The 24,169-nt window shown below is 52.2% G+C and overlaps 1 protein-coding gene across 4 annotated transcripts in view; it reads right to left on the bottom strand.

Moving 5' to 3' along the window:
• NTRK3 (neurotrophic receptor tyrosine kinase 3) overlaps positions 1-23,638 on the bottom strand; it is a gene marked incomplete at its 5' end in the record, with an annotated part of 209,275 nt that extends 185,637 nt beyond the window's left edge. For 3 of the 4 annotated variants that reach the window (XM_080351173.1, XM_080351174.1, XM_080351175.1), the window contains one exon: positions 23,376-23,623. In XM_080351173.1, the coding sequence (XP_080207299.1) occupies positions 23,376-23,623 (248 nt within the window). Of the gene's footprint in view, positions 1-23,375 lie in introns of all 4 variants that reach the window. The other variant, XM_080351172.1, reaches the window with a different exon arrangement.
• Positions 23,639-24,169: the final 531 nt, after the last annotated feature.

Below are 24,169 nucleotides of genomic sequence, written 5' to 3'. Positions count from 1 at the left end.
TCCCGAGATACTCTATTAGCTCAGCTGGGACCCAGAGGGGAGCTCTGCCAGCCACATGCATGCATTGCATTTCATGCTGTGCTTGAAGACAGGAAAATGGATGGAGGAGGAAAAAGAGGAAATAAAATCTCCCACAAACTGGCTCTTACCGTGGTATACAGCACTAGGAATGAGGACACAGGAGTGAGAGTCCAGCAAGAGCAGACACAAGAGCCGGGTATGGGGCTGTGGTTCTTAATCCAGACCCACCACCTTTCCTGGCCCTGCCTGCTGCCACTCACCCACACAAACCCACAAGCACGCTTTCTAAAACCACAGCCTCCATGGGAGTCTAAATTCCAGAAGCTTTATACATCCACATCAGCTTCATCTCAAATCCCATTCCAATGTAGCTGCACATTTTTGGGCAGATCCTTCCCATTGCTCCCGTGCCCGGATCCCAAAAGCAGCACAGAAACCAAAGCTTGGAGCTGCAAACTGCAGGTGCGTCAAAGGGCCACTCTGCTTCAGCACAGTTATAGCTATTTAGTGGCTGAACTCAGCACCCTCCCTCAGCCCCTATCCTATTTTATCCTCCTCCACCCCCTTAGCACAGCTCATCCCATTTTCCAGCTTTCCCATATGCCAAACAACAGGAAAGCCGCTGCCTGAGCAAGTGAAGGGAGAGCCAATCTTGCTTGGACTCTGATCCCGCTCCCACGAACCACTTGTTTTCCCAAACGGGTCCCAAGGAGCCTGAACTTTGATCCTCCAGCATTTTGGCTCCTCAGATGTTTATGGAGCTCAAACAAGCAGGCAGCAATGCCCAGCTGGGCTGGCTGCAGGCCAGGCTCCCAGCCGCTCTGCTCAGGACGGCCAAAGGCAGAGCAGCTCCAACCTGCAAGAAGATCCGCCGTGCTCTCCGTTACCTTCACAGCACCTCAGGTCTGCCTGCCCAGCCTGCCAGCTGCTCCCTGTAAAGCCAAAGGACTTGGCAAGCTCCCCATGGAGTTTACTTTGGGCCAACTGCCACAAAGCCCCCAGGTTTGTATCTGCATTGCAAATAAACCACAGCCAGTTTTGCCCACCCTCCCCAACAGCAATGGAGGGGCTCCTCCATCACCCAGTCCCCTTCTGCCCAGCCAGGAAAAAAACATCCCTTTTCCCCCACCCCCTCAGCTTTTCCAACACACTCAGTAGTAAGGAGATGTACACATTAAGACAAGGTGACTCAGAGCTCTAGGCTTCCCAGGATAGCAGATATTTTGTGGGAAGTCAGCTGGCTCCACGAATGAAAAGATAACCAGCACACCTATAAACATGACACAGGCAGGAGGTGGCAGGGAAGGAAAGAAAGGAGAGTAGGGAGGAAACAAGACACTTTAAAAGCTCCTCTCCCAGCGCTCTACTTTGTTCATATAAACATGAAAAAAAAAAAATCGTCTTGCAAAAATGTTACAGGAGAAGATACTCTGACAGTCAGAGATGCTGCTAACCGGGTTGTTGTGTTTGAGCTTATCCAGATACGTAAACAGCAAATCTGGAGATTGCTTCCATCTTGTATCACAGCTCAGTCTGCCATTCCTCTAGATAAAGGAATAACTGAATTATGCTCACCCAGCACCTCGACAGAGAGCAGCACTCACAGCCAGAGCTTGACAGGTCTCCAAAACCAGCCGCCCTAACCAAGCGCCTGCTCCTGAAAACAAGCCTCTTATCTCTGAAGCATTCCCAAGAGGCTGGCATTAAACTGACAGGTATAAAGTCTCAGAGGAGCATTTGAGGGATCCAGAGGTCCTGCTTGGTTGTAATTGTGGAGAGGCAGCGAGCAAGGAAGGCAGGCTGCACCTCTTGACAGCGCCTGCCCTTTCACCACTTGGGCTGAAGATGGATTTAATGGAACACATGTCTTTTTGGCATTGATTAAGGTCACGGAGCAATTTCAAAGCCAGAAAGCAGATCATTGGACAAAGTCCTTCCAGTGAGATTTTTTTTTTTGTATTGTTATTGCTGGATTTTTTTAAATTTTTTTTGCAAATAATAACTCCAACTTTGTTTCTGCCCCTGGACAGCTGGAGAGCCAGGAGAGTCCCAGTACCAGCCCAACCTCAGAGCAAATTATGTGAGCCGGGAGGGTTATCAGCAAAAGGGAAGCTCATTCTGCACAAAGAATACGGACATTGTCTGCCGCCAGCCCTGGGCAGCCCTCCGGGGAGCGAGCTGGCTCACTCGCAGCCTGCGGCAGCTGGGGCCCAAGAGCCCACACCGTGTGCCAGGCTGGGGCTTACTGAGGACGGCAGCTGGCAGGGGACAGCCCTCCTGCACAGCAGCTCCTTCGCCCTCTGTGCATATTACAATGGGACAGAGAAGAGCTCTCTTTGTGGTCCCTCTTCCTCTGCAGCAGGAGGCCTGGGATCAGGTCTCACCAACCTGCACAATTGGCCTTTGCACACAGGTTCCTCACACCAGCCTTGCACCGAGCTTCACAGGATGCCCATCAGCCTCTGAGTCACCTTCAAGCTTGCCAGGTGGCCAGCAGACTTGACCAAAACCCTACTGGTGGCCCTCAAACCCACACCACCATCAAACCACAGGTAAGCCCCAACAGCAGTGGGTCAAGCCACTCTCTGATCTCTGCTGCAACACCAAGATTCAGATTCAGCCTCCAGAACCAGACACACAGCATCACTGTGCCAGGCTTGTGCACGCATTCCCACAGCTTTCTGCCCCAGAAGCATCATTTACACCCTTCTAGCTGTTCTCCTGGCTACCAGCAATGGCAGGAGACAGTAGAGAAGGAAGCAGGATGAGGATGAAGGGGAGGACAGAGCTCAGAGCCGAAGCAGCCCTGGGAAGCTTCAGGGCCAGAAGCCACCCTTCCCTCCCCCAGGGCTCTAGCCCCTGCAGGAAAGCAGTGACAGATAAAAGGCATCCCCAGCTGCCACCTGAGCTGACACAGCCCCCAGTACCACTGGAACCTTCTCACTGGCAATGAGCACAGTGACACCACCAGCTTGAGAATCATCAGCAGCTGCAGCATCTTCCATAGCCCCCTCAAGAGCTGCAGCACTTGCCTCTTCCATGCAGCACAGTCACGCATGTTCCTGCCCCTTCCCCAGCCTCAAACCCCCGTGAGAGCATCCCAGCCTTCCCAAGCAGCATGATGCCAGCACCAGCTCTGGTTTCCATATTTTGGGTGGCAAAAGCATCAGGGCTGCCTGTGGGATGCTCGGCCAGGAGGTCCCAAACAGATACACCGAACCAAGGAACTTCTCCCCTTGAGATCCCACACACTGACCAATAGCTTCTGCCCAAGACTGTTTTCAGCTGGATTAGTTTTGGTTTTTCACATTTTTCCCATATCTCCCCTTTGAAAAAGCCCGTAGTTGCTATGGAAATACTCTCATCAGTATGGGTGGAGCGTAGCAGTACCAGCCAAAATTCCCTGTGGCACCCAGTTAACACCAGTGTCTAGAAAATAGCAGTGCTGGAGGTTATCCCAAGCTGCACAGGGGATACCCAAAGCTTAAAGCAGCGCTTAGCACCAATGGGTGAGTGAGACCCATCTGGGAATCAAGGGCAGGACCCAAAATTCACCCAGGTATGAATCAGGTTAAAAAAAAAATAAAATAAAAAAATTAATCAAAACATCCTCACACTAACAGCTAAGAGTGTTACAAACAGCAAAAAGCCACTGTCTCCCTCAGCTATATCTTCACCAGAAGCAGGAGGCAGCCACAGACAAGGGTGGCAGGAGCCAATTCCTTGCTGAAAACACTTGTGGGGTCTTTGCAGGTGAAGGATCATCCTTCACCACTCAAGCTTGGAACAAGGTCTCCAGATACCCAAGACCAGGCAGGTGGGAAATGCAGCTTCTCCACAGGAGCAGACAGAAGGACAGCAGTGCTCAGTGCACACAGAGGTGCTACTGCAGTGCTGGCAGGGGTAGCACGTCTGTCATTAACAGTGGAATTAGCGTGTTAGGGACCCCCAACTCCATCACCCCACCCAGCTGGGTGAGAGGGAGAGTGTGATACCCTGCCAACAGCATGGACACCTCCTGCCTCTGGCCATGCTCAGTAGCTGTATTCAAGCTGTTAGTAACCAGCTGCAGTCCATGACAAATGGCAGCTCCCATAGCAATGACAGCAGGAAGCTCTCCCAGCAGCAGGATGCTAATGAAGATCTCTGCCACTACTGAGGGCTGTCCCCAGCCATCCCCAACCTGAGGTCACTTCACAAATGGCAGTTTAACCCTGATGCAACCTGGCACCACAGCAGTGAGGTTCTGAGTTCCGCAGTAGACAGACCATTCACCAAACCATTGTCACCACTCACCATGGACCATCACACATGAAACTCCTTTCACAGCATTACTGCATGCTTGGCAATGAGCAGGCTACAGATGTTTCTCCAAGCATTTGTTTCCTGGAGCAGGGATTTTCCCAAATTCAATGCTGATGCCACCATGTAGATCTCACCAAGCTTCACCATCCTCCCTCACCAGCTCTACATAAAGCCACTGGGGCTGTCACACAGCACATCCCACCCTCAGTCCTGCCTGCAAAGGAGGAAGCATTTGGGCAGTACCACCATGACACCATGAGGCACTATGGCACATCCACTGGGCTGGCATATTACTGGTGCCAGGGTGGATCTGAGATCAGCACACAGCATTGCTGGACCCTGCCAGGCCCCGCAGGTACACAACCTTAATTAAAGATCTAAATAACAATCATATCAAACTGCAATGGGCATATCTGTCTCAGGAGCCAACCACTTCTTCAGACTTGCCAGATCCTGAACACTTTCCCAAAAGGACACACTCAAGAGAAAAGGACAAACTTGGGCTGTTACTGACCCATCCAGGCTTGATCAGAGACAAACAGGAACCTGTGCTCCAGCGACTGTCCTTTCCCATCTGAATTTAACCGGTTGAAGATCTAAAGCATGAAGTAGCAGCCAAAATGCTTCCCATCCCCACTGTTTTGTTCCATGCCTGGGGAAGACACAGTCTCTCTTGCTCCCTGCTGGCAGCAATCTCATTGCACCAGCACAAACCTTTGTGCTCCATAGTTTTGGGAAGCTATTTATTGGAATAAGTTGCAAGTGAAGCTGCCTGCAAAGTAAAGGCCCAAATCTGTCCTGCTTGGACCAGGGAAAGTAAACCCAGGCTCAAGCCAGGGGAGCAGTCAGACACTCCCGCAGTCCCTTTATTCCCTGTGACCAAAAGACAACCTCAGTGACAGAGCATGCTGCAGAAAACTAAAGCACAGACCAAGAAACAATTTATACTTCATCATACAACAAACCCTTCAGGTCACCATAAGAGGCAAATCTCCCAACATCCACCTTCTCACCATCTTTACCCCAGCCTGGAGTTCCCCATCAAAATCTCAGCAGCAAGGATGTTTTGTTGAGGCTGGTTCAGCCCTGGGGATGGTGGTACCAGGCAGATGATGCTATCAGGCAGCAAAGCAGCACTTTGGCACTGGCTCCTGGGGTACATCCCAGCTACACCCCACAGCACCCCAAGACACCCAGCAGAGAGCCACTGGCTGCACCTAGTGCCTGCATAGCAGCACAGCGCCTCAAAGGAAAACTCCCCACAGCCAACACAGTGAATAAGATTACAACAAATATAAACTAATGATACAGCTGTCAAGACAGATTAGACTGCACAGTGTAAAAAATTGCAGGGCTGTTTAGTCACAACAATATAAGATTAATTTATCAATACAGCTTATGTGGCACTGGAGAGATAGCAAATTGAATAAGTGAATCTTTTCTATACCTTGCACAAGGAGGGAGCCTCAGACCCAAAGGGCACACAGGTCTGGATGCCCGTGAGGATTTTCAGACAGGGAGCAACCCAACAGGGCTGGTTTGATACAGCCCAGAAAGGTCCACATCCCCATGTAAGGTACAGGGGATGGGTACACGTGCCACCCATGGGCATGGTTCTGCGCCCACAAGTTCTGAAAGGTGCCCACCCTTCTGCAGCACCAGGCTGGAGAGGGTTGTAGCTATACTGAGACATCCAGAAGCTGCTGCTGCAGGCAGGAACTTCCCAGACTCATTTCCATAAGCTCCTTCAGGTCCAGTGTTACAGAACTTGAGTCATTTGTGTTGTCTCACCTTTAAGCTGTGTTCCAGTTACAGCGTGTGCATGTTTTGGCGCACGCAGCAATCAGAGGCAGCGATTCACCAAGCTAACATATGCAAAACTATGCACAGCGACCTCCACCCTTTGAAGGCTAAGCCCTGGCAGGCACAGGCAAGCTTGCAGACCTGAGAACATCTCTCAAGAGTGCTCAAAAAGCAAGAATTGATCCAGCAAGTCTTTGGGAGATGCTTTCCTATTCATCCCACATCTTCTACCCAAAGACTACAACATCCCCAACAGACCCATATCATCTCCAATTTCTCATACGTTGCCATCTGTGGGTTAAAAATGTGCAAGTAAATAAATAGCTGCAGCGATAATGAGCCAAGGTTTCGATTTGTGAAGGTGAGAGCACAGCGGCAGCCGCCGATACGAAGGAAGCGCCCGTTTCTATAAATATTGAAATCCGGTAATTATCATCATTAGAACTAGTTGTGATTTAGCCGTAGCTCAATCCCAACAAGAACGAATGGCATTTATTTGCCACAATTAGAACAGCTAAAAATACTTCCCAAACCTTGCCTGGTTCAGGCCTGTCCCACCACCACCCCCCCAGCAGGTTCAGCCTTGGGCAGGGAGCAACGCAAAGCGGGGACCACTTGAAGGACTGGAGAATGGGGGTGAAGAAACCCTGTGCTTCCCCAGGGAGACCAGAACACCAACACAAAGCCATCCCATCTTGTAGGAGCCCTTCTCAGCTCTTTTCCAAGGCTGTCTCCTTAAGTCTGGTTCAGCCCAGCTAACTCCTGCCCCACGAGGCTGGCTCAACAATGCAAGGTATTGATAGCTGCTCCCTAGGAAAAGCAACAAACTGCCTTTTCTATTCTGAAAGTTTCTTTGCATTTGTATCAGAAGGCATAGATTTGATTTTAAAAAGCAAATGGATATGTCTGTCTCACCTAAGCCATTGCACTAGCAGTGAAGAGCGATGGCCCAGGTACAACCCAATTGATCAAAATAGCCATTGCTGATGGACATATTCCCTCACCTCATGGGAACATTACAGTTATGCCAAAAGCCTCCACGCACTCAGTGTCTCCTCCATGCCTCAAACAAGTGCTAAAGGATTCCAGTAGCTCAGGATGACAGACAGACACCTTCAAGCATGAACTTGGTGGAAGATCTCATCCTTCGTGATCTCTACAGACAGGGAATCAACCACCCACATAAAATCCTGTGAGGGGCATCAAGCTATCCTGTCCTACCTCTGCAAGGTGACCAGGGGGCCACTACCTCTCCACGAGCTGTTAAACATGCAGGGACTCAGTCATCCTCCCTTGGGGGCACACCTGCACTCCAGCTGCCACCAGCAGTTTCCCAGCCTTTTCCCTGATCATAAATAGATGCTTGCAGGGTATAGACAGATATTGCAGGAGGCAGCACCTCGAGATAGCTATAATCACCTCTCTGCTTCCCAATCAAGAACCGACCCAGGAAAATCCACCATCTACTGACCCAAATCACCCAGGGTCATCTCTTCATGCTTGCTCTGAGACTCAAGATTTTCCCAGAGGAAAAGTGCCCAGCTCCCCCAGTCAGGGATGTTCTTTCCGACAGTCATGGTGAATATTTTCCCCACTTATTCGATAATATCTGGAAAGGGCCGTGAAATGGGCAGCTTAGAAATTCTCCACTGCGCGGGGGCGAAGGCGCTGAGGTGCTCACTGCCAGGTCCCAACAACAGCCCAAATATTCATCTCAGCCCCATGGGCCACCAGCTGCTCCTCCCCAAAATGCCTCCAGCCCTGGGACTTTCTCAGCCCCCATCTCCCTCCAAGGGTAATATGACCCTTCCAATGGTTTGGTTTGGGTTTTTTTCTGCCTTGCTTTCCTCTGCACTCTCTCTAGTTTGCCAATATTCCTGTTATAAGGTGCCACAAACTGAGCTCACATTCCTGGGGTTTTTTTTTCAATTATTATTTTGGGAGTTTTCTGTAGTTTTGGGATTTTTTTTTCCCATAAAAAAGCCAGTTCACAGATCTGCTCCCACAGCTCCCTCTCTCCCCAAATGCAGCCCAATGCTATTTGCTTAGAGCCCTAAGCCAGTTTTCAGTCCATTTGGCAGCGTCATATCCAAGGCAAACTGAACTAATTTTAAGAGTAAGATTTGGCGAGACACTATATCAAATGCTTTGCTAAATCCAAATATATTAGGATTTCCACGTTCTGCTCAGCCACTAATTTTGTGATTCCATCAAAAAGAAAAAGCAATCAGGTTTGTCTGGCAAGATTTATTCTTTCTAAATCCCTGCTGTTATTGCTCATGCTTCCTTATCCTCTAGTGCTTCACTTTCTTAATACAGCAGGACTGGAAACGTTTGCTGGAAATTTATTTTTGCTATTTATATGGATTTTGAAAATCTGCCTCTGCTCTCCTCCGCTGCCCCCTGTCTTCCCCGGTGCTGTCAGCATCCCTGTGCTGCCACCATACTCATCTCCTCCTCCTCCCAAAGTCAGAGCACAGCAGTATCATAAGCCCAGCATTAATACACAACTGGCCTCAGACACAAGATACACAAGAAAAACTAATCAAAAAAAACCCAAAAAAGTAATAAAGAAAAGAATAAAGGATATTTGGCCGCAGGAGAAAGGTCTAAAGGAAACACCCACCTGGGTCAAGCCCAGGTCCATCGCAGAGCACTGCCAGCAGCATGAGCAGTTAATATTAATGCCTGAATCAGCCATCCCTGAGCATCACCTTGTTTTTTGTGCAAGTCTTCTGGCAACTACCCTTGGGGTGATCAGGCAGATCTGAGCCACAAATGTCACTGGTCAATGCCTTCCCAAAGGACACACAAGGTCCATGGCGAGTCAGGGCCAGCACATCTACAAACCAAACCATGAACCACTCAGGTGGTTGAGGAGCTCCGCCAGGCTTGGGGCTTGTGGAGGTCAGGAAGGGCTGTGCTCCCCTGCCCTATGCCAGCACCCCAGATTCCCACTCACACCTTGGGGGTTTGGTGCATCTGGAAAGACACACCATGAGAAACACAGACCTTCTGCAACATTATCCTCCACTGAGAGCCAAGCAGAAGTCTCTAAACCCTGTGTGCATGCAGCAGCTTTGGTGACAGCACCATCCCAAATCACTCTGGTGACTCCATCCCGGCTCTGACTGCACATCTTCTGCTGTGTGATCCACTGACCTCTGTGGGAGTGGGGCAAAGCTGCTCACGCATTTCAGGGTAATGCTCATTCCTGCCCATTAGGAGGAAAAAGGCAGCTGTTTTGGAGCATAATCAGTTTCTGCTCATTAAGCCCTTGGACGTAGAAAGGCTCAGTAGTTCACATGCCAAATAACACCCTGTCTGGGTGCCAGGTGCTTGCACACCCTCAGTACGCTCCATCCAGCCACACCAAAGCAGCAGCACGACCAGCCTGGATCAAGGCTGAGCCACCCACATGGGCCAAGCCATCATCGCTAACCACAGCTTTTCTCGTGAAGACACAAACACCTCCTCTTGCACACCCTGGCACAGCCCAACATGCCTGGGCTGAGCAGTAAGGCTGGGTTTTCGGACAACACAGCTCATGGCACTCAGGCAATGCTCCCACTTTTGTCTTCCTACACCTCCCTTTGATCAGGTCTCTGCCAGACCCCTTGCCTCAGCTCCTACGTGCTGTTCCAGCACCATCAATAAGAGGAAAAAGCACAGCATGGTCACCCCAGCAACTTGGGGCTCAGAAACGGGGCACCAGCACCTATCCAGCAGAAGCTCAGCTGATGGTTCTCCATTCTTGCTCCAGCAGGGGGATTTGACTAGATGACCTTTTGAGGCATGAATGGAGATTTCCTCTTCATTCTGGCTATTTTTAGAAACACGTCCTGGGGGAGCAGCCCTCTTCAGGAGCCCTCCCAAGTGCTGGGATGCCTGTGGTCAGGCACAGGTTCCACCAACACCCTTGAGTTTGCACCCAGCTGGCTGCAGGTCAGAGGACGGAGAAGACAGCCCAGCCTTGTCCTGCTTCCAGTGCAAAGATGACCTTCCCTGCAGGCAGCTGGGCAGAACATCCTCCACCAGCTCCTGCTGGCAAGCGAGTCCTGGGAAAGCTGTCAGGAGGGATTATCCCACCCCAGGGAAGCTGCTCTCCATCACTGCACCTTCTCCTCCAGCCTGACTGGGGCTCAGGATTTACAGCACAGACAGAGCAAGGGGGTTGGCAGCAGAAAACTGATGGGGATAGAGGATTTACAGGGAAGGGACAGTTTCAGGGGAGGTCAGGTGAGGCAGAGGGTGATTTACAGGGTTAGCAGCAATTTACAAAGCAGGTAGCACCAAGGAGGCAAAGATCTACAGGGGCAGGGGAGAACTACTTTTTATGGGTGTTTATTAGGAAATTAGTGTCTCCTTCTTCTAACCGCTGTGACCCAGGGAGGGGCACAGTAGCAGATGGATTTGCAGCAAGCCTCTTCCTTGCTCTAGAGGTCACATAGAGAGGTCATCAGGGATCCTCTCCATCCCAGCATGGCTGCAAGCTGGCTTCTGCTTGACCACAGCACTCCCAGGGTCATTTAAGCACGTCCCTGTCCTGCCACCACCCCAAGGCAGCGCTCCAAGGCCAGTCCCTCTGGGAGGCTACAAATAGCAGATCCTCAGACATCTCCTCCTGAAGGCTCTTCCTCCTGACAAGCCCCACAGCCCATGCCCACCAGTCTGGTGCAGCCCATCCGCTGGCAGCAAGGCAGTGTTTCTGCTGCTGCAAAGGCTCCTCGCCACCACCAACAGCATGGGGCTGCCAGGCTGGAGACAGACAGGCAGAGGTCACAGTCTGCCCTCCCTTCATCCCACAGCAAGATGAGCAAGCCAGCCCCAGGGCCACCAGCACAGATGCACACAAGTCACATCACCCAGTTTCCAGTCCCATTTTGCAGTTGCATCCAGCACCCAGCAGGAGCCAGGGTCTGGGCTCAGCCTCGGATGTGCAACCCTGAGCACATCGGTCTGGGCAAGCAGGTCCTTCCCCTCTCCCACTGCATCTTCTTCCCACTCCTGAACCAAAAATTTAACCGTGCCAGCAGGAGGGTGCCCCTCGATGACATTCCAACCCATGTCTTGCATTTACTCCTCAAAAAGATACCACGCCTGATTTGAAACACAACAGTTGGAGGGGCTGGCCCTAGAAGAACCCAAAAAAGATGGAATTTACTCAGACATTTAATGTCTGTGTTGTTCTCCAGATGCTCCTCAGATACCAGGAGACCACAGGCTTAGCAAGTGCAATCCCTGCAGGGGACACCCCATTTCTCACAGCCCTGGGTTGCTCAGCACAGGGATGCAATAGGACCATATGCCACTAGCAGAGGGAAAAAGAAGATGGGCTCCAAGCATTGACCACAGACCCCCATGAAAGCACCAAGTACTGCCCAGCCCCAGCATGGCATAAACGAGATAAAAATCAAGTTGTGAGCAGCCTACAGAAAGCAAGCAAAGTTTCTCCCAGCCTGGAGTGACAGCAGCTCCTGGCAGCTTTGTGGTGCAGATGAGTTAAAAGTTATACTGGGCAATATCCCAAAGCTTAAGATCCCAGATAACATCCCATCACTCACAGATGAGGGTTTGCTCCCAGCCCAACAGGTTCCACAGCTCCACAGAGGCATCTCCCCAGCAGAGAAACACGAGCCGCAAGTGCAGCACCCCAAACAACCTGGTTCTCTTGAAGTAAAACTTCCAGAGAGTCACAATAGCAGCACCCAACCCTCACAACAACCCTGAGCAAAAACCTGTACATCTTCACCCAAACCACAAGCAGTGACAACACCATTGCCCCCCACCCCTCTACCCCAAAGTTTGACTAAAGCTCAGTAGTATCTTTGCTTTTATAAATCTCTGCCTTTTAATGATGGCTTCAAGGCTCAGAGAAAAAAAGGCCCATTAAACTCACTGAATAAGTTAATGGGGCAGAGAGAATCCATTCCAAAGCCACCGCAGGCTATTTTCCTCTGGAGCTAAAGCCTGAATAAGCAAAAAGGAAAAATTAAAACTGTACAGTGCGTTGCCAATAAATAACCCCCAGTGTAATCTGCTACCAGGCAGGCCTCCATTTGCAGAGATAATAGGATGCAGATCAGTTGCAAACCACCTCCCCTTGCAGGGACCACCACCTTTTGATTGCAATTAGCTGTGCCATAGCAGGAACCTCCATCTCCTGCCTGTCCCCTTCCACCTGCCTGGGCAGGAGGGAATGGCACATCCTGCAGAGAATTACTGATATCCAGCACTTAACTCTGCAATTCCCCAACACCCGTGCTCCAAGCACACAGCCCTGCTTCTCTGCTTCCTTTTTCCCCAGCCCTTCTGTCTGTTCATGGCCCTTCACGAGCAGCACTATGGACCCATCTCCTGCCCATCAGCCAGAGCCCACTAGCAGTCAGTAACTCTCTCCAAACACTTAAACAAGTGCATGTCCCAGAGATAGAGAGAAAAAATAAAATCCCTGTTTGTAAATGTTGATCCCACTAGATGCAGTTTGTTTACTATTTAATATTTAAAGATGCTAATTAAGTCTCTGAATAAATAAATCTACGTTATCCATGCCTTTTGGAAGGCAGGGATCCTTCCCCTGGTGCTGGGCAGCCTGCCCAGGGCTGGTGAGAAGCCTGGGGCAAATGAGGATCTCACCACCATCCCTCCTGGAAGCAAGAGCTTATCTATGACACAAAGCAACATCAGGCACAGCTCAGGCTGGGGACATGAGGGAGTTCAACCACTCAGACCTGGAGAAGGGCACAGGCAGGACAAAGCACAGAGAGGAGGATGTCCAGGCAGGGTTGCCCAAATCAGTGCCTTTTGGCCCCAAGATGGAATCTCAGCTACAAATAAGGAGTCAAGAGCTTGAACCCCTAAGGACCAGAGGATCAGCCCACAAAGTGCTGGGGGGGACACAAAGATGGGCACCACCACACATCACCCCATCACTGAGCAAGCAGCCAAAACTGCTCCAGGGACCAGCTACAGGCACCCACATCCCTCCCAGCCGCCCCCCTGCCCGGAGCCAGGGCAGACAACCTGCACAGCTTCATACCTGAGAGCACCCCAGCTCCAGCTTCTCTTTCCAAAACAGCTTCTGTAGCATCCTGAGTACAGCAACCACCTGCCTTCCTCACCCACAAACCCTAACAAGCTTCAATGCCACACCCCAGCTCTCCCACCTGATGCCTCTTCAGCCTAATTGGGCTCTGCCTCACCCAAATCTGCTCCAGCTGCTGGTGCACTTGCCATTAACCCCCAGTGTGCCAGGCCCTGCAGAGCTCCCTGTTACAGAGAGTCTCTCCCTGTCCAGCCAGCATCACTGCACCACATCAGCACCCTGCGTGCACTCCTCAAGCTCAGGCTTTGCTCTGATGCTCCCAAGGACACCCTCCAGCACCCATCACAACCTGAAATGAGGGGCACAGCACTTGACAAGAGAGCACCTGGCTGCTGCTCTGACACTGACCCAGCTCTGTGCTGTCCTCCCCACTGGAGAGCCTGGGACAGCTGGTGAGACAGAGGGCAGTATTGGTGTGTACAGAGCCTATGGGAAGCTCAACCTCAGAAACAGTCCCCAGTAACATTTGGCTTCTCTGAACCGGCACATAGAGAGCCCCAAGAGGACAGGGATGCTCTTGGCAGGCTGAGGAGCTGGGAACAAGCAGCATCCTTGACCCTGTGTCCCACTGAACTTTGCTTGCTCCCCAGGCTGCTCAGCAACAGCCACCAAGTGACTCGATGGCATTCAGCTTGCTTTTCCTAGGATATATTTTGGCTGGGAGAGCACAGGGAAGGCAGGAGACAGCCAAAACCAGGGCACACATCACTGCCCCAGGAGCACCCAGCTGCACTCTGGAGGCAAGAGGTTTGGGGGACAAAAGAGAGATTTCCAGCTGTACAAGTCACAGAGCTACCCAGAGGCAATCCCATCCATACCAGGACGGACAAGGAGGGATGCCCAAGCTGCTCTTGCCTGTCTGGGTTAGAAGCAGGCAGAAGAAGGGCTGTGGTCCAGGACAAGGGCAGACAGCCCCTGGGAGCATTTGCACAGCTGGACCCCAGACCAGAGAGCCAGGACTCCTGGTTCCCAGCCCAGACTGCTGCACAGCATTTCCACAGAGAGCACAGGAATGGAGATGAGGCCAGAGCTGCTCCAGGAGTAGAGAGAAGGTCAGCAGCTGGAGGCACTCGGGCTCTCCCCCATGTGGCTTCAAGTCCCAGTAGGGTCAGGACAGCCTGGCATCACTGTGTCTCCGCTGAGCACTCATTTTCCTAATTTATCCTGGCAAAACCCCTGAGCGTGCAGGGTCCTCAGCAGCACTCAAATTCCCAGCATCTGTTTGAGCATTTCCACATTAACATTTCCTGGTGGGAACTGCCTGAGGAGAGCTAGTTAAGGGACAGACTTGCACAACCCAGGAGGATGGGGACTTCACCATGCTCACATCTGCTTCTACCTACTTCTTAGTCCTCCAGGGACACTGTGGTGCAGCCAACAAAGGCATCAGTGCCCCAGCAAAACTTGGCCCAGCACAGAGCAGCAAGAGGGCTGCAGGGGGATAGCACCTGGGCTCAGCATCTCCCTGCATCCTTCCCTGGAACCCCAGCATCCCAAGACCATTCAGTTATCACTGCAACAAACACTGAGGTCAGGGAGAAGCACCCAAAGCCACCACACTATCACACTCCCTTGGAAATCTTTCCTGACCATTCTGCTCCATTGCTGGGACTCTTGTTTCTAATTTTAAAGAAGTTTTCCTTTCCATTTAGGCAGACCACAGCTGGGAGAAGGGGAAGGTAGGGATGATGGCACACACTGGAGGTGGGGTACAGAATGGGGACAGTCACTAACAGGCTCCATTATCTCCTACACTGGAGCACTGGATGGCAGCTGGAGGAAAGCTGGCTGCACACACAGTTCTGAATTCTCTTTCAGTTCCCCAAATGCTACATCACATGAAAACAAGCTAAAAATACAGTAGATATTTTCTTGGTGCTATTCTTTCAGGCAAGCAGGGGTCAAGTCTCACACAGAAAGGAACAGGTCACAGCACAGCCCCATGAGGTCTGGAAACAGGGTGGTACATGGCGGGATGGAGATACACAAGGGCAGATGCTGGTGGAAGAGCCTTGATAGTTGGGCACTGACTTCAGTGCCGCCTTCCAAGGGGAGCCCAGAGAGATTTTAATCTCCTTTTCTTCAAATGAAGTCAAATCCAGACCCTGAGCAATATCACAGCTCTAACGCATATCCATCACCCATACCCCAACACACATCCACCCAAACATAATCAGCATGATGCTGGGGATCCATTTGCTGTTGCATTGTGGGACCACTGGGTGTCACAGCCCTTCCACCACACTGGCAACAGCCAGGAGGGAAATAACCAGCCCATCTTTGGCCCAGGGGCCAGGGAGGATGAGGTATCCCTCAGGAGCTGCATAAGGAAGATGCTGCAAGGTCAAGACCAGCTTCCTACCACCACTCAACCCTTTCCCTCTCTCACACCAGGCTCTTCTCAGCCTTTCCCCATTGAGAAAGGCCATGTGGCCTCTTTAGCCTGCCAATCTCCATCCAATCTCTGCAGCAAAGGGTTAATCAGAGAAGAAAAGAGCATCCAGCTCACCCTGGAGGTATCCAGAGACAGCTCTCAGCCTGTGCCCTCTTGCCTCTACATCCAGAATTCCTCTGGGGACACTTCCCATGGATGTTCAATACAACAGGACTGATATCACAGCCTTGTTTATCCCTCCCTCCATGCTTGGCCTCTCCTTAAACCCTGGCTGGTGATGGGCTGAAGGGTCTTCATCCCCATTCCACTGCTCTGTGCCTCAGTTTCCCCAATATTAAAATGGGCAGAGCTGTGAGGAGCTTCTTTGCAGACCAGGCACAGCCACAAGCTGGTTGCAGACAGCAGCACATCACCCCAATCAGGCACCTCTTGCCCGACACTTCAAACAGCCCAGCAACACCTCCCCCCAGCACCCGCTCTGGCTGGGTCAACACTTTCCAAAAAGCTGCAAATCACCTCAATTCACAGAAGTGCTGGGGCTGCATCACTTGCAGCTCTGGTGTAAGAGCTATTGGTATATGGGGGTGCACTGGCCACATCCTCCCACAGCAGCGCTGAGCAAGCCGTGACCCAGCACCCAGCTGCACCCCAGGGGACCCTCTGACACCACGGGGTGTCCCCTTAGGAACCGAGATACTGAGCGGGTTGGAGTCCAAGAGCCGCGGGGCAGCACAGACACCCCAGGGCAATAGACCTTGTCCCGCAGGACAGCAAGCGGCGACTTGACCCCTCCGTCCCCGCCACCCTCAGCCGCTCCCGCATCCCCCGACCCGGCCGCCCTCTCCCTGTCGCAGCCGGCGCATCCCGGAGCCGGGGCTGTCTCACGCTGCCGCTTGCCCTCTAGCGGCACAGCCACCTCCAACCGGGGAAGAAAGAGGAGGATAAGGAGAGGATGAGCCGAACAGAGGGTGCACGGGGCTGAGCTGGGCTCCGCCTGCCCCAGGGACAGAGGCTCACTTGGGGTTGGGGGGTTATGGCACAGCCCCGGAGCTGCTCATTTGCAAGAGCTCCCGCCCAATAGCATCTGTCTGGAGCAGCCTTGTGAGTCTGGGAGATGGAACATGGGGAATAGCCCATTGCAGCTGTGGTCCTGGTGACCTGTGCATGGCCCTCTGGGACCTGGAGCATAGCATGAGGCTGCTGGTGTCCATCTCTTCATGCAGGGTACAAAATGCCTGCATTATCCAACTGCCATACAAAACTGCAGCCTCTGACCGAGAAGCTCACCCCACAGCAGTGCCTCAGCAGGGATTCTGCTGTGGACCCCTTGGTGTAGAGGGGAAGAGCAAGAGAATTTGGGGGTGACCAGAGCACACAGGCCGCTATCTAACACACCTGCTTGAAAGCACCTGTACAACCCAGTAAAATCCTCCTGCTGCAGGAAACTCTCAAGCTCAAAATTACTGTTCTTGCACAGAGACTGGTAAATAATACAGCAAGCCACAAGCACTATTAACACTCTCTTCTGGAAGCCTGGCAAACCCAGGGCTTGGTCTACTCCCCACTTGACTGCAGCCCCCCTTGAACGGGATACACCAAATCCAACCATAAAAACTCTTGGGCAACACCTGGCATGGGTACTGAGCAGGACAAACCAGCGTGCCAGGGTAGCACTGCCCAGCATCACTGAGCACGACCTACCTACCCAAGGGTGATCCCATGGGACATCCCATGGTCTCTTTGGGGGGGTTTACTGAAAGAGCCCAGCATTACTGGGTGCATGGATGGTCACAGGTCTTTAGGAGACCATGAGAAGCCTCATGCCAAAGCACATGATGGTGTCACACCCACAGAGGTGAGCTGATGGGGTAGAGCAGACCCAGATAGCTTTCCCTAACTGCGCTCTACAAGAGTCCCTAGCCCAGAGGCAACACATCTCCAAACCTCTAAAGGCAGCAAGGCAGGTCCTTCCTCAGTGTCCTCCCTTCCATTTCTGCTTCTTCCCCCCATGAAACAGCTGTCCTAGACCTGAAGCATCCTCATCTCACTTCTCCAAGCCCAAGGAGACAAGCCAGCACGCAGAGCTGACTTAGACCTCCCCAAACCCTACAGGAGATGAAGGTTGAGGAGATTCCACATGCACCCTGAAACCATCCAGGTCACCAGCTCCTCCTGTCCAGGCAGCAGCTCAGGACCCATATTCACCTCAGAAAAAGCCTGGGAAGTCCTGACAGGCACCAAAATTTTTTCCTCCCCAGAGAAATACTTGGTGTAGACCATCTGCAGAGCCAGGCAATGCACACATGGCTGGGGAGCACTTGGGGAGCCCAGTAGGATCAGGCAAAAGGGGAACAGAGACACCAGCAGACTGGCATGAAAAGGCAGGTGACTCAACCCAGCAGGAATCCCATGTACCAGACAAAGTGGGGCTGTAACTCTCGGGTGCCTGATGTTCTCTGCTCAGTGTTAGCCTGGCCACTGCTGGGAAAGCCAAGCTGAGACCCAGCTCTGACAGCTGACTCCTCCAAAAATCATCTTTTATGGCCCATCTAACCCAGATTCTTCTGCTCTGTCCTGGCACATAGCCTGGAGAGCTGCAAAAATATGGGAGGTCACAGACATCACCCATGCCAAGAAAGTGCCTCCTTCCAGCACTAGTGAGTGGGGAGAAAGGCTTTGAGAGCAGGACAAGAAGCCAGCAGCCAGACCAGGGGACTCACCCAGCCCCAGGCTGTCCCGGTGTAAGTTCAGCTACTTTGTCGCAGAAGGCAGAACCTGCCATTGTCCTGATCCCCTATTGCAAGGGGGACAATACAGGGACAGTCAGGACCCACTGCTCCTGGTTTAAAGAACCTCTAGAGCATCAAAACCACATCTCAGCCCACCTCCTTGTCCCAAGCATCTCTGCACCCTCTTCTGTCCTTACAGCCTCATGCTGCATTCACCACCCCCATCCTAACATACTTCAGGACAGACACTCATAGCATAAACAAGAGCCCTCAAAAACAAAACTGGATTGAATTAGGGAACATTTGAATGGTCTCTACAGCAGCCAAAGCCTCTGGGGCCAGGAGATGGAAGGAATGATGGGATGGGAAGCTTTGGGAATGCAGAGCCCTTCATATCTGGAGAGCAGCAGCATATGAGGCACACTGAGTACGCTGTGGTTGATTCACAATGAAGGCAAAAGTTTGTGTTCTGGCGTCTGAAGCAGAGCAATCACCAGCCTGGGCATCACAGGAAACCCTCTCTCAGCTATTTGGACCATAAAAGCAAGTTCTGCTCCCCCAGCCCTTCCAATAAGATGCCTGCCCTTTCTTCTCTCATTCCCAGATGCAGGCGCACATGGGCATCAATGATGCCTTGGTTCTCCCCGTGCCGACAGCAAAGAGGTGCTGCCACTCTGCCCACCCCCTCGCTCTTCTCCACACCACGTGCTCCCAGCTCCCACGCAGCGAGTGGGACGACACCGGCTCTGACGCAGCTCTCCCACCCTGAGCCGGGCCCATAGGATGGAGCCAATGCTGCTGTGGGCTGGTGGGACAGCCCTGCAGGAAAGAATGGGACTGCTCTTCTGTCCACGGGGGTGGGAGAGAAGATATTTCCCCTTAGACCTGCAAGTAAGACCCCAAAAATCTTGCATCCCACAGTGTTTTACAATGACCCACATCCTCTTGGGTTGCTCTGAATTCATCTCACGCAGCTATGATCTGCACAGGTAAACCCTACAAACCCACCCATTTGACCATAAGAAACCCCATTCTCCCCTGGTGACGCTGGGAAAGGGAGCAAGGCATTATATACTATGGACATTTCCCTCCCTCAGGGGAGCCCAGAGGTGACAAACGTAGGCCACCACCGCCTGCCTGGCAGCATCTCTGCAGTGCCATAGCAACAGCTCAGAAGTAGGGAGGCCCAGATGGCAAACTCCTCCGTCCGTCCTTCCCCACGTACCGTGCTGGCGCATGCAGGCGCTGCCCACGCTGCCAGAAGGGTAACTCCCCGGTCCATCCCCAGCACGCAGCGTCTGCCATTACAACGACACATGCCAGCAGGAGCAAGTCTGGCCACCCCATGCACCAGCCACATCACCACAGTGTCATGGATAGGGACCCAGAGTGGCAAACGCCCCGGCCACTCGGAGCACAGTGACAAGAAGTGGTTTTGTGCTGCAGGACCGCCAGGACTGAAGTTCTCCTTGTGTATCTGGTCTTTTCGGGGAGGTCTTGCAAAGGATGGAGCACCACATCACAGGGTGAAGGTGGGGTTATGGAAAGGCTTGAGCATCCCCACAAGTCACACCTGGCTGGGGACACAGCAAAGGCCACCCAGCTGCACAAGGAAAAGCAATGAACAAACCCCAGCCCCACAGTTGTCCTTTCCCTGAACAGGGAGGGCAAAGTCCAACAGTCCAACTCCAAACCGGAGCCATCTCAGCTGGGGTCCAAGCCAGCCCCTGAGCTAGACAAGACCCTTGGCAGCTCTCACAGGGTTCTGCGTGCAGAACTGACATCCCCAGGGATGCAGTCTGAAACCGAATACATTTCTGGGCAGGCTGGGAAAGGGCAGAAGGACAGCAGCCAACCCAACCTCTATCTCAGGCCAGGAACCTCCTGCCCTGCTCCTGCTTCACCATTAACCTGGCACCACCTGGACTTGCACAGAGGTTTTGTGTCACCATCCTCCCCAGCCCAGGCAGGAGCCACCCAGCCCTGACTGCAGCTGCTCTGCTCTCCCTGAAAAGGAAGATGGGTGGGAAACCAAAAAGCAGCAGCAATCAAAGCAAAATTTATTCATTTGAGGGGTGCAAAAGGAGGCTCCACAATGGGGTATCAACAGGGCTAGCCTGCCTTGCCAGCCTCCATGGGCAGTGCTGCAGGCTGGGCATCCCCTGTCCTCCTTGCCTTGGGGTCAGCAGCCACTTAGATGTGAAATAACCCAAAACTCCTGATGGCTTGGCCCCTGATGCTGGTGGGACCTGCCTCGGTGGGCTGGTATGGAGTGGCCTCTGCCCTGGCTCAAAGGGACGAGCCCCCCAAGCCAGCTCACACTGCTTTCTTCCTCCAGAGCCCTCAGAATGGGCCCTGGCAGCTTTTCATCAGCACCACTCAAGCTTAGATTGCCAAGCTGAGCTTATCTTTCACACATGAGCAAGGCCCTGCTTAGCCCCAGGGTGTTCTCACCACCCTGTATCCTACCACCTTTTCACCGGCACAGGATGGAGCAGAGACCACCACCTCCCCCAGGGCCTTGGGGAGGACCCAGCTGGAGCATCACATTGCCTGGCCACAAGGACAGAGCTAAGCCTCCCCTATTCAGCCCCAAGCCTATCGAGCAAAGGTGCATTTGCCTCCTCGCTGCCCAAAAACAAGGTAGGCTGCCTGGCGAAGCCAAGCCCCCATGAGGGCGGCAAATGGGGAGAAGAGTTGTTTGGTGCCCAGCTGAATCAGACCCACGTGCCAGGAGTGATTCAGCGATGACCAGGCTGGGCTTCTACACACCCCTCGCCCCAGCATCCATGGTGTGTGGGCTGGCAAGGAGAGGTCTGACATCAGCCTGGAAGGATGCAGGACCCAATGGCTCCCACACCAGAGCACAAAGAGACAGGTTCAATTCTGGCTTCCAGCAGTCACTTTTTTGCCAGGAAGCAGCTCCACCATGCAAACCATCCCTCTACTCCCATAAGCATCCTCTACGAACCACTGCTGTCTTCCCAGTAAGCACAGACAGATCTCTGGGGAAAGTTTTCACTCAGGCTCCCTCATGGCATTTCAAGGTTCACCCCAGTTCTACATCTTGGCCCCCGAGCCCAGGGAGGGAGGCGCAAGGCCAGTAGCGATGCAGGAGGTGAGGGAACGTGCTTTGCTCACAGTGGAGCAGAGATGCATACAGCATCCAGCAAAAATTGCCACCTTCTCCTTCCCCAAGTTAAAAGAAGCTCTACTTCAAAAAAATACCCAACATCTTTCTGGAGTTGTCCATTTTTTTATGCCACCTCTTTTATACAGCCTGCTTATCAACATTTTTCAATTTCAAAGCAGTAAAGATGTTTTCTGGGCACAAAGAACTCATGTAATACTACCTCTCGCAGCAGTCCAGACGTATGTGTGCATCTCACAACGCTCACCCTGGTGGCTTCCAAACCCTTCACAGCCTTTCCTACTGTTCCCTGCCTCCCAAAGGGTTAAAACCAAACCACAACAAACAGCAAGCACAAGGCAAAAAAAAACCCCACACACGAGTTTCTCTGACTTCCCCAGCATCGGCCACATCCCTCCGGCATCTCAGAAGAAAAAGCACCACTACGCAGGATAAATATGTGACAATTGGAAGGGGAGCGTTGCATTAGTTTTCCCCTTTACTTTTCCCATTCCTGCTAGGTTTACAGAGGTTTGCTGACAAGGCAAAGACAGGGCTGGGGGTTCAGGGTCAGTGGTACGTGCTGAAAACCTGCTCGGGCATCTCATGAACCTGTAAGCAAGCAGGGAAGCGGCTCCCATCATCTTTACCCAGCAAAGGTGACAAGCAGAGCTGTGAAAGAGGCACTGCAATTATACCGTGGCTATGCTGCAATTGCACTGTGACCAAATAAAACAGCTTCAAGAAGAGACCCCGCAAAGCCCTCTCCTTCCATGCAACTGTGCCATCGAGGTGGGGGAAAAAAAAATAACCCTCCATTACTCATTTCAAACCTTGCTGCATTTAACTGCCAGAATAAAGGATTCCACCTCTTCTCTGCTCAACTCCCACTGGCAACTTGCTCTGGGGGCTACATTTCTCTAAATGCTCACATTTCAATTAGCATTAGAATAATGAAATGGCTCAGGGTTCATCTCACCCAAAAATGTACTGGAAAATAAAGAGCAGAGATTGGAAGAGATGAGGATATTTTTTTCCCCTCATACACACACACAGAGTATGATGGATTCAGGAGAAGGAAATATATTCCTTTCTCGACTCTACTCTGATGAGATTAGCATGGGCTTTGCTAACTGTCTCTCCAAACAAGGATAATGCAACTTCAAGTTGATTTTCCAGATAAACAAGCATGCAAACAAACGCAAAGTGCTCAACTAAAAATATCTCCCTGCTCCGATGCTTCTCCTCACCGCCACCACCCCGAGACGAAAACACACAAATCCCTATCGCAGCACCACAGCGAGTTGCAAAATTATAACAATGCGAGTTAAATCAGCTACTTAAGGGACATCTCACTGTCCTATTTTTTTTTCCTCCCCTTAAAAACGCGAAACCGCAGATCCCCTGATACACTCAGCCAGGGCAGGGAAAGGAGCATTTTCTGTTGTGGGGATGAAAAAAAAAAAGACATTCTAATCGGATCCAAAGTCTAGAAAAAGAACAAGCAGCTCAGAACTTGCTTTTCTTGCCCAATTTGGGTATATATGTGGCTGTGGCGTCCCCCCACCACCACCACTTGCAGAAGCTAACAGTTAAAGGAAGCAGCAGCTTTAGCATCCTCGCCTGCTGCTCTCTCCCCTGCTAAGGAATCAAATCTTATTTACTTTATTCCTCTTAAGCCTTGGCCAAACTGTTGCTGGGCCCTTTTTTAAATTATTTTTTGGGGGAATGGGGTAAGGGGTAAAAGCCGGGTCTGCGTCCCCTGCTCGGGCAGCAGGGCTGAGCTCTGCCAGGCAGCGCAGCAATGCCGAGGGCACCTGAGCCCGGCACAGGCAGCCCTGCCCGCACCCTGCCCGCCGGGAGAGCCAGGGGACACCCCCCACTTACATGGAAGTGATGTTCCTTGAGATGTCCGTGATATTGATGCTCGTGTTGCCATTGCTGCTGCCTGAATCCTGCCCTTCCAAGAGAGGGAAGAGGTTCCCATCATCCGGTTTCTTGCAATTGATGTCTGTCTTGCTGCAAAGACAATTAGCAGGGCAAGCCAGCACCGAAAGCAGATAGTCTCCCCAAATGCTCCAGAGCAAAAATACCCTCCAGAAAGTGCACTTGGTAGGGCAAAGAGAGACATCCATCTCCGATTGCTGCTTCTAAAAAAGAGGAGGAGGAGGAAAGGGGGGATGGAGGAAGGTCAAGGGGGGGGGGGGGGGGGGAAGGGGGGAATGAAACAAAGACGGGGGGAGGGGGGGGGAAAGGGGGGGGTGTGCAAAAAAACAACACAACAAAACCTCAAGCGATCAGATGCAAAAATCCTCCAGCAGATGAAATCATGCTGGCAGCTGGCTCGGAGAGGCTGTAATTCCCGCTAGGGCAGCGGCAGCGGGCGGGGATGCATCGCTGGCCCGGCCGCCCTGCGCCCGCCGCTCCCCGGCAGCCGCTCCGGAGGATTGCAACGGGAGGCTGGGGAAATAAATAAATAACAAAAAAAAAAAACCCGGTGCGAAAGTCACCAAGTCCCACCTACTGGGCAGAATTAAAATTGACACACCTGCAAAAAAAACACACAGAGGGAAGAGGAGGCTGGGGAGAGGAGGGGGCGACCTCCCTTTCCCATCGCTTCCCTCCCTCCCCCCGGCCTGGCCAGCCCTGCAGCGGCGGGCACAAAAAGCAGAGGAGGAGAA

Source organism: Nesoenas mayeri (genome assembly GCF_963082525.1).
Source record: "Nesoenas mayeri genome assembly, chromosome: 11".
In the NCBI taxonomy this organism is placed as follows: Eukaryota; Metazoa; Chordata; class Aves; order Columbiformes; family Columbidae; genus Nesoenas; species Nesoenas mayeri.
The sequence above is the reverse complement of the archived record's forward strand: the minus strand, read 5'-3'. Positions and strand labels throughout refer to the sequence as shown.